Here is a 10,275-nt window from a genome sequence, read left to right on the forward strand (position 1 = left end):
GCTTCCGAGAAGCACACCTGTTCGCATGTGTATAAATCAAATTAAACAGACGGAAAAGAAAAGAAAAACGCGATCAAGATTATGCCTCCTATCAAAGAGGGTCACTGTACTGTATGAGTGGATGATGGTTTAGCGCCAGCTCACCACCAGCTAATGTGTCACCGGGCAAACACAGAGTATAAAAGCCGATGCCGGTACGGATTGGAAATCAATCAAACAACGGTCAGCACTCGGAAGAGTTTTGCAAACGAATTGCGAGCAAAGCATTATCGCGTTAAACCCAACCAGAAATCCAACCATGTTCCGAGCACTGTTCCTGATTGCCTTGGTTCCGGCACTGGTGTACGGTAATGTGACCCGCGCCTGCACGGGAGGTCGTCCACAACCGTTCAGCGTGAACATTGAAGGATGTAGTGCGGCTCCCTGTGATCTGGTTCGAGGACAGGATGTGATCGCTTTGATTGATTTTACAACCGGTAAGTCCTGCTTCACGCTGTTTTTGGAATGCGTTTTGAAATAACTTTTGCTCTCTATCTGTTTTATTCCTTAGACCGTGCCGTTACATCGATGACTACCGTGGCCACTGCTACTGCGCTCGGTGTGGTAACGACCTATCCGTTGGGTTCGAACGCCGTCACCTGCAACTTCCTGCAGGGCAGCAGCTGCCCACTGTCCGCCAACGAGGATGTCACCTACCGTTTAACCATGCCGATTCTATCGATCTACCCGTTGGTTAGCCTTAGCATCGAGATTGACGTGCTCGACCAGAACAATAACTCCGTCACGTGTTTCGTAGTCGATGCGCAGGTTGTCACTGCCTCGAAGTAAGGCAAATGGCGATGTGAATGATTGGAATGGATTGGACGTAGTATCTTAAGGTGCTGTGCTTTAGTAGTTGCAATAAATTAAAATAAATAAGCGATCGTTTAACAAATGCCTCGCGTTATGAATGGTAAATTAATCGTGAAGCTCTAAAACAGATGAAGAGACACGAACAAGAGAACCAGATCATTATGGACTCATGAATATCGCTTTGATTTAGACAATATTCATCCAATGCTCTCCATTATTTGTTAGTTTAAGTGAAGAGACGAGGTGGGGCTCGTCATCTTCATCATTATCATGTATTAATTTATACGTGGACAATTATCTGTAGGCAGAGACAATCAAACTTAGTCGATACATTTCAGTTCTCATAAAAACATCGCCAAATGCGAAGCTAGAGCACCAAAGGCTGCACATCAAAACTCCAGTTCAATCATCCATTCCTATCGCATCGATGCATCGCTTCAGGTTGTTAACCCTGAACGCCCAGCCAAGGGCACGATCGGCCAGCAAGTATCTTCCACATCTTGACGTGATTAAACGCCGTTTGCAGTACGGGGTCAAGTAAATGCATAGCCCTTGGCAGCTATACCATACGGTATTCATCCCGAAAATGTTGTAATTAAGGCGGCATTTAACAGCCACCAATCTGCATCCCTTCGCACTGCAAGTCATCTGCATGCTGGTTTATGCATACATAACCGATCGGTTGGTAAATTTCCTTCGACACCAGCAATAATCGCAGGGAAGCAAAAGCGAAAAAAAACATACACACACACATGATTTGCACTTCATCCTGCTGGATGTGTTCCCCAAGATGAGCGTCAAGATGAGACTGGGAATGCGATTATCGTAAATATTTCATACACTAATAAACATGCCCGTCTCGTGCCCGTATCGTTCGCAGCGGTCCGTTCGTCGATAGGGTTCAGCTTAATCCAATGGTTCGATGGTTCCGCCGTCGATTCCTTTGTTCTGACTATGAGCTACTATCAAGAAGAAACTGCTACAACACACTTCAGCTCAGTGCATCCCGAGGTATGCGTGGTTCTGCCATTGCCCTTTGGGCAGCACATGTGCGTTTCCTTCTCGTTGGTGGTTCCGTCGCGGTTTCGGCTCATATTTCATTATTAGCAGCGATATAATTTATCATTTCTCAACCATCCTCAATGGCGCACTTGATAAGTTGAAATGGCGCCCGTTGGGCCTTGTTGGAAGCATCCAAACACAGTTCGTCCAATGAATGGTTTGGAATTGATATGATTTCAGGGGATGCGATCGCTTGTGGGCTGTGCGCTTCTCTCACAAAACCGTGCGCCCATGAAAAGCGATAGTAATGTTTAAAATGATCTCATTTAACATAAATAATAATCCCAAGTACGTACGGGCCAGTCTCGCAGGGCTTCTCTCTGTCGGGCCATACGCATAACGCATCGTTCGGGAACGCTATTAAGGGTTCAGTGGAAATTAGTTTGAACTACCAACGCTAACACCGCCCTTCATCATCTCCATCACCCACCCACCGCATTACAGCAGACGATGGGCGTTTTGTTGTGGATGGAAAAACGATGAATGGCCACGCGATTGCAACCATCTGCCATGTCGTCGAGGCGATGGCTGGCAATATCAATCGAGCACTCATTAGAAAGTGATTGCATTTCGGGAAGCCATTAACGCACACCCGGGGCTTTTGTTGCATCAAAGTTCGATACTGTTCCGATGCAGCTTATAATCGACAGGCTTATAGAGAGCGAGCGCCCACAAACGTTGAAGTAAATGCAATCGACATTAAAGTTTTAACTGTAATGAGTCTAACACATGCTACTATGAGGTGTGCCTATGTGAGAACAGCTGCAAAACTCAAGACCATATGCGTGTTTCGTGAGTTATTTTGCTTGCCAATAAATCTAAAGCATCGGGAAATTTACGCCCCCGATAGTGAGTTCTATTTCCAAAATCAATCTCAAACCCGTCGGGCCTTAAGAATCTATTTCAATCAGTAGAAACAGTTCCCGAATGGTCTAAGGTAAGTGTGCTTAGTTCAGCATTAATATTCCGTACACGAACTGCTTTCAAGCCGAGCAATAGTCGATCGGTTTGAGCGTTTTCCATCTAAGGCTGATGGAACGTGAATCGATGATGGAAAGCAAAATAGCGGCCAGCACATTACATTTGTAAATCCTTTTCCCTGGTTCATGCTTGAGGTCCTTCTGCTCGTACGCACGTATGCAGTACACCCCATCTTTCCAAACGCACTAGCCTGGAAGGGGTCACCCTGCAGAGAGGCTCATTTTGGAGCGTTCCTAAAATAACCAACCGGTGGCCTTTCTGAACTATCATGACGCACATTTTCCGTCGAAACCGTGCCGCAAGCGTGTCGCTTTGGTGAAAGCAATTTATCTTTATCATAGAATGTGCGGCTCGAACTTTCTTGGCCATTTTTTTTCACTGGTTGGGTGGTATGGGTACTGCAAGAAGTATCTTTTTATTTTTACTTCCCAAACCTCACCGGAAAGCCACAGCAAGACACGATGAAGATACTTTAAAGTCATCCGGTTTGATACACGTGGAACGCTCGCCAGTTGCCTGGAAGGACGCAAAGGCACACGGTGTCAAAGGGATGGGAAATTTGGTCAAAATGTAAGCCTCTCTGTTTCTGATTAAATTTCGTTCAGCAAAATTTCAAATCCAAACAAGAACCTTTTCCCCCGTTTGTGCCCGGCGAACCTTGCGCCCGACAACCTTTGCCAAGTTGAAGAAGTTCCATGGCCGGATGCGCTGCCAGGATGGAAGGATGCCGGGGCTGAGGTTTGAGTGCCGGTGGCGAAACCAATTCCCCAAAAATGCTCATTCGATTCCGGGCGGTCGGGGGTCAGGTTTTCGAGCGGCTCTTAATGGTTAGTTGATTGGTTGTTCCGTTCAATTAAATTCGTATTCCGGCAGAAACGGATTGTTGGCTTTGCGGGAGGAGGCAGGAGCCAAACAAAATCTTTACGGCTTGTTTGGCTTCCCGGCTTCTATCGAATTTTGCCGTGGGAGGTGATTTCATTTTCGTTTGATTGCAGGTGAAATGCGAACCGATAGCCGTCCCTTACCTGTCAGCGGCACGGATCCTTACCATGTGCCGCTGATTATTCGCAGACGGATTTACCTTTCACAAAGTGAATTAGTTTGTTAGCGAATTTTATTTATTTCCAATGCTTTTGGATGTGGTGCTTACGGCGAGGTACTAGGCGTGAAGAAGTGTTGGGAGTGAACCGGGCGGCGAAATTAAGATGTAACTTCTGAAACGGATCGCTCATTAAAGGCCAATCAGTGGCCACGCTGACAACGGCGTTCAGTATTTGATTGAGTGCTGAAGGGTTTGAAGTGACTGTGAGTTTTATGAGCTGGAGCGGATCGCTTTGATTTGGCTCGCTCTGACGTACCGTTGATTTATGTACCCAGTTAATCCAGTGTTTGAGTATTTGCTGCCTTTTGGAGGGGGTACGACGAATTAAAATAGTTTAATAGGTTAAAGTTTACTGAAAACCTTTTAAATGGACACAATTGCAAACAAGACGATCAGAAAACAGAAAAGACACCGATGTACGGTTGATCTAAGAAAACCGGACAATCAATTTACTAGACTACCTTCGTTTGATGTAAACTACTAATCGGCTTTTGGTAGAAAAAAAAAACGGAAAGTTCTTTGCCACTAGACAACGCCGAACACCGAAAACAAAATGGAAATTTATCACCGACAGAACAGACATTTTGTGCCATAAGGACACGACGGAAGAAAGTTTTGCAAAAAACGGGGCAAAGTAGGAATAGAGAATGATGCAACAGCACCATGGCACATACCTGGCGCAGAGTTGTACAAACTGCAAATAAATGGAGCCTGGTCCTGGAGATTTACGTGCATTCGGATTTCCGGACGTTGAGCGTTCTACAACAGTGTGAAGTTTAAATTTATTGAGAGCCCTTTCGATGGCTAAACCTTTCTTTTTCTTTCTCTAAGTTGTAAAAGCTTAAATTGCATTTGAATGAAGTAGTTTGAAGTGAGTAAAACAATGGTTTAAAGACCAGTTAATTGTTTTTATTGCATGCTGCAGTCTCCATTTTACCCCTGCCCAGTAAACTTGAGCAATAGTTCCTTTTTGTTTGCACTTTAAATAATATTGCATTAAATTTGTTAAAATTAACTTCTGCAAACAGCTGCCAGTTTTTGGGGAAGTTTTTTCTTTCGTTCCACTGCCGGCAGCAAAGAAATTTCCAACCAGCGTGGGTCGGGCTATTACAGCCTCATCTGCCGTTGGCGTTTAATACTCGCTCACTGGTCTCTGGTAATTGTGAGCATTCTCCATCCCACGCAACAATTACGACTAACCGGATCAGCCGAACAAATCTACCATGGTGAATCAAAAAAATGTAGGCCGATCTTTGACTCGTAGCTGCAGGGCAGATAACTCAATCGGGCAGAGGGCTGGGTTAAAAGGGGAGACCTGATGGAAATGGTTGGTGCCTCGAGGTGTTGGTAGGCACTTGAAGGATTCATCTTAAATGGTGTGTTTGCTTCTTCTTCCAGTTTCTGTTGGCAGCCCTTTTTCTGGTTCAGCAAACGTTTCGAATGAGCCAAATTTCTACCAAGATTGGCATCATTCTCGATCGCCTCCGAGCACGCGTTGAGAGCGTTTTTGTGTTGGAGCAGTAAAAATGCAACTGACTTCCGGCTGGCAAATACACCTTGTGAATTATAGAATGAATGATTTGGAATATTTTACGACGATATTACTGTGCGAGTGTGCGTGGGGATAAAATATTTACTACACATCTATATAGCTGAACTGATTTGTGGAGTTTTGTGAAGGCCTGGCACCAAGTCAAGGTGGATGCTGTTTTGGAGCTGGTGTAACGCACACTGCCATCATTTCACCTCAAGGCCAGAAATTGTTCTTTACGGAGAGGGATGCAGAGTTGAATAAAAAAAAAAAAACACACACACGCACACCCGGAAGCAGGGAAATGAAAATGGGGCATCGTTTTTCACCGATAGCTATAGCGGTGGCGCTATCCACCAGCGGCAACCATTTCTTGACGAAATATTTATGAATCTTTTGGTGTTGGTTAGTGGCCGGGGCTTAAATTCCCGCAGGATGGTGAAAAGTAATCTTGCCAGGCTTGTTGCTCCTGTTCCCTTACTCCAAACAGCACTCCCTCCCCTGTGGGCTGGAAAAGTCGAAAGAGCGAAACGAAGCGTGCAAAGGGTGGGTAAATGAAAAACGAAAAGCAAAAAAAAAACGCAGGAGAAAGAAGCAACAATCGTTGTGTTTCCGTTTTCTCCTGCTATAAAAGGTAAGGGCGGACAGGCATTTTCCATCCCGACAGGCGTACGGGAATTCAGCGTCCTGAGGCGCTTCCTTTCGGAGCCCGTCAGAGTTTGATGAGCCAGGCAAGTAGGCAAGCAAACAAGACAGGGAATGAAAAGTTTGGACAAACTTTCATTGGCCACAGGCGGCCAGCGATGGTTGGTGTGCGAATGCTGACATACTACTTGCGGAGACGAGTTTCAGGTCGGAAGGTTATGGCGATGTTTTGAACGGTCCCAAAAGGAAACAAGCAAACGGTGAAGCTTTCAAGGATGCGAGCTCATAGTTGGAGAAGCTGGCGAAGGATGAAGAAAAGGATAGAAAGCAGCTACAATAATACTGGAAGAACGTTTAAAAGCCGTATTGAGTACGTGTTAAAATTCATAGTTATAGATTTCTGAGAAAGTTTAACACTAACCAGAAAGTGGATTGATTCGTTTCGTTACTGCTACCGGTGGTATCGGTGCCGACACTGACGCCGCCAGGGCTTGCGAAGGGCTTGCGAATTTATGGCAACCTTTTATGCCCTCCCTTCCAACAGCTCCATATAGACACCTGGTCCTGAGTTGTGAAGGAAATATACCAACCGTTCCATTTACCAAAGGTTTTCCATTCCCCGATGCTGCCGCTTTTCTTCGAGTTCCTTCTCAGCTTTCTGAGGCTCTCGCAGGCAGCAATCTAATCGAGTGAAGATTTTTGGCTTTGAGCAATTGGCAATCGATGTATCCAATAAAGGTAAATCACTTTTTATTTATCTTATTCCACACACCGGAACCGGCATCGGGGGGGTGTTTTCCATGTTGCCAACAACGGCAGCCGAACCAAGCACGCTTTGCCGAGCGCTTCAAAAATTCTCAAACGGATGGTTTAGGATGGGAAATGCTTTACCCCACGCAGGGCGAGTGGCAAGATCAGGGCAAGGTTGTTGATGGTTGACTGTGGGAGTGAGTTTTGTGTAGATTGAATTCTATTTCACTCCGATTGGTAACATATTTGAGCGCAGTGGTGGCGTACAGATTGCTTCGAGTTGGGTAAGATATTGAACCGAAAAGGTGCCATTATTCACATGCGTGTTTTCGGGGTGACGATTGATATGCTGTGGTCGTGAAATGGAATTCTTATGGCACTTTGCACGGTTGGTGTTATCGAAAAATAAAGATCAAAAAGGGAAAAATTTAGGGACAAAAATTTATACTTGGGCTTTTGAAATCAATTCTTTACTATTTTTAAATCCCTGTGAGTTCCTTAAATATAACGAACAATTTGTTTTTACAGCAGAGTACCGCTCTCACATTTAAAAGAAAATTAATTATCTAACGTTAAAAGTGCTGATCGACGGGTAAACAGAACCTTTCACCATAAAACTTCAACCAAATAATTTGCTCGAGCTTTCAGCCATTTAAGAATCCTTTCCATTCTTCTCCGTTCTACGGTGGGCAAGTAAAAAAAAAACCTGTCATTTATTTGTGCACCTTCGATTAAGCTTTTTCCACCCATTTTTTCCTCTCGGCTGTTTTCCTTGCTGAAATTTTCTCTTCCATTTTCGTCCGGAGTTTCGTCCATTTCGTCCGCACACAATCTCAGTGGAAAAGTGTCAGTGGAACACTATCGGGCGCTAAATGAAAAGTTAAATTGATTCAACCACTTCGTTCGGCGTCCACACCGTTCTTACCCCTCGTTTAGTCGTCGTGTCATGATCGCAATTTCGATCGATTTTTAAAATGGCGATTCATTCATCGACAAGCCATCCATGGGCTAAGGGGATAACACACTAAGGGGGTTTTCACCGTAATTTAGTTTAGGGGTTGAAACTCACTATTCAACGGGTTTGAGAGGCGTCCATTAGTGAAGGAAAATATTCAATACAGAGAGAACGAGAAAGAGAGAAAGAGAGATAGAGAGAGAGAATGGAGAAAAAAAAGAAAGAACTACCCCAAACAACACATTTTCGTTATCTTTTTCGGAAAATAATTTACGACAAACCTTGTCCTTCTTGCACTCCTTTTTTCTATTCATCGTTCGTAGTGTTGCTTGCCGCTATCGTACAATTCGCCAAAAACCCGTTGGTCTGTAACGTAGATTCTTTTTTTTTATTCGTTTCCCAATCACGATGCCCCAAAGTTCTTCCCGATTGGCGGTTGGCCAATTTCGGGAAAGATTTTTAGTTGCAATCAAGTGCACTTCATTGGTTCGCGATCTCGGGTGTTGGAGCTAGCGTTTCCGGTCGATCGACAAACGAATTGCTGCTGCTTCTTAGCTGTCGTGGCTAATTGCTCTTGAGAAGTAATAGAGTTTAATTAAGACTCAACTTTGCGCTGTACGAGTAGCTCGCCGGGCCGGGTGAAAAGTTTTTAATAAAATCTTGAACGGCGATTTGATTTGTGGCTACTGAGCCGTACCTAATCTCGCCTGAGTGGTCCACTTCATCAGTGCTTCCTACTTGCCTACACCACACCCAGGAGCTTTTGGTGGAAAAGGGTAGAAAGACCATCAACGGATGTCCCAATTGCCTTACTGAAGGTGTAATCGGATCGAAATGGATCGTATGGGAAGGCTTTTCAGAGCACCAACAAGTCCTGGTGCAGGCTCACTTCTTTAGGAAAAAAAACCTCCGACAAACAATCTCTGTCTCCTTGTGCTGGCGTTGGTGCGTGTAGGAAAGGTGTTAAATGGATTTCAATGAAATCTGGCCCTAAGCACTTGCGTGACCATTGAAGAGCACTTACCGTGGGCATAGAGAACCGTTTAGCTAATCCTTAACATCGGAAATGAACTGCAAATGAAAGCAAAAAAGATAAAAGTGGCTCAAACCAAACACATCCTTACCGTTCGCACGATCGAGTGTGAGTTTGTCTGAGAAAAAAGTGTCGGGATTAAGGGGTCGCACAAAAAAAGGAACATAGTTCGTGAAGCTTCTGCACGCAAAGCTCTACGCACCGACGCTGTATGAAAACAGCAGCCCGAAGTGCCAATTATCGAAACTCCTGTCCGATGCTTCCGGAGCTTCAGTATCGCTCGTTCGGTGCATTTCAACCGCCATTCGGAAGGGACACACTGGGTCGTGTTTGCGATTTCATGCTTATTTGCATAAATCCTTCCAAAGGCTGGCCGTGGGATCGCAGGTCAACCCATGCACTATCGCACTATCCAGCTCGAGTTCACACGCACGCACCTTTGGGAATGGAATGGAAATCGGAACAGTGGGACACAACAACAAAAAATGGCCGAGGACCACCATTAGAACCACACCATGGTTGGTGAGGGAGTGGTGTTTTTCACAATGTGCCAATGAAATGCATTGACACCGATGCACGAGGCTCGAGAGTGTAACTTTGTCCAGTGGTCTAGATTCGATTATCAAGGTCTCAATGGGAGTGAGTCTGGTTCCAATGTCCGACAGGGAGAAAAAAAATGCTGTGTTATGTTGATGTTCAAACTGATTGGATTCATTCCGGTTGCAAGTGTAATGCAATCGTGGTAATAATTCACTGCAGGTAGGAGTGCACTCTCGAACGGATAACAGTATAATTCAAATCAACAGATGGATGAATTGATCCCTCAACGATAAAAAAAAAACATTTGTAACAAATTCCAATGCAACAAAACATGTTTTCCAATTCCCGCATCCTTCAGCACCACACCTAATTGTGAATTGATACTAAGCGAATGTTTCAAGCAAACAGCTACACGCACGCAAACCGAGTCTATTTTCGTCCGGAGTTGGCAAACAGCGCACATTCATCAAACGCACATTATGTGGGCTTCCGCACCTGGGCCGGAGTCTGACATTAATCAAACACCGGTTCGTTTAAGCGAGGCATTTGCGCTAAATTAGTGTCCTTGGGATTGCCGTATCCTTTCGTGTGCCTTCTTTCTTTTTGTGCCCATCCAAAACAGGCGCCTGCCGCTTTCTTGCCAGCGTAGCATTTGATGAGCTTCCGTGCCCTCCTGTACCAGCAGGAAAAGTGCCTGAGGTTAATTTGCGGGATTCTCGTCTAGATAAGGGTACGCTCGGTTAGCAGTAGTACACCTGCGTGAAAACAGGATGAAAAGGATTAGGAGGCTATCAACAAAGAATTGGGGAGGAACCCGAAAACGT

At 44.9% G+C, this 10,275-nt stretch overlaps 1 protein-coding gene across 1 annotated transcript; it reads left to right on the plus strand.

Annotated features, from left to right (window-relative positions):
• Positions 1-213: 213 nt before the first annotated feature.
• LOC118507360 (NPC intracellular cholesterol transporter 2 homolog a-like) lies at positions 214-934 on the plus strand. Its single transcript, XM_036045772.1, has 2 exons — positions 214-476; positions 551-934. The coding sequence occupies exons 1-2, from the start codon at positions 299-301 to the stop codon at positions 826-828; spliced, it is 456 nt and encodes a 151-aa protein (XP_035901665.1). The 5' UTR covers positions 214-298; the 3' UTR covers positions 829-934.
• Positions 935-10,275: the final 9,341 nt, after the last annotated feature.

Source organism: Anopheles stephensi, chromosome 2 (assembly GCF_013141755.1).
Source record: "Anopheles stephensi strain Indian chromosome 2, UCI_ANSTEP_V1.0, whole genome shotgun sequence".
Classification (NCBI taxonomy): Eukaryota; Metazoa; Arthropoda; class Insecta; order Diptera; family Culicidae; genus Anopheles; species Anopheles stephensi.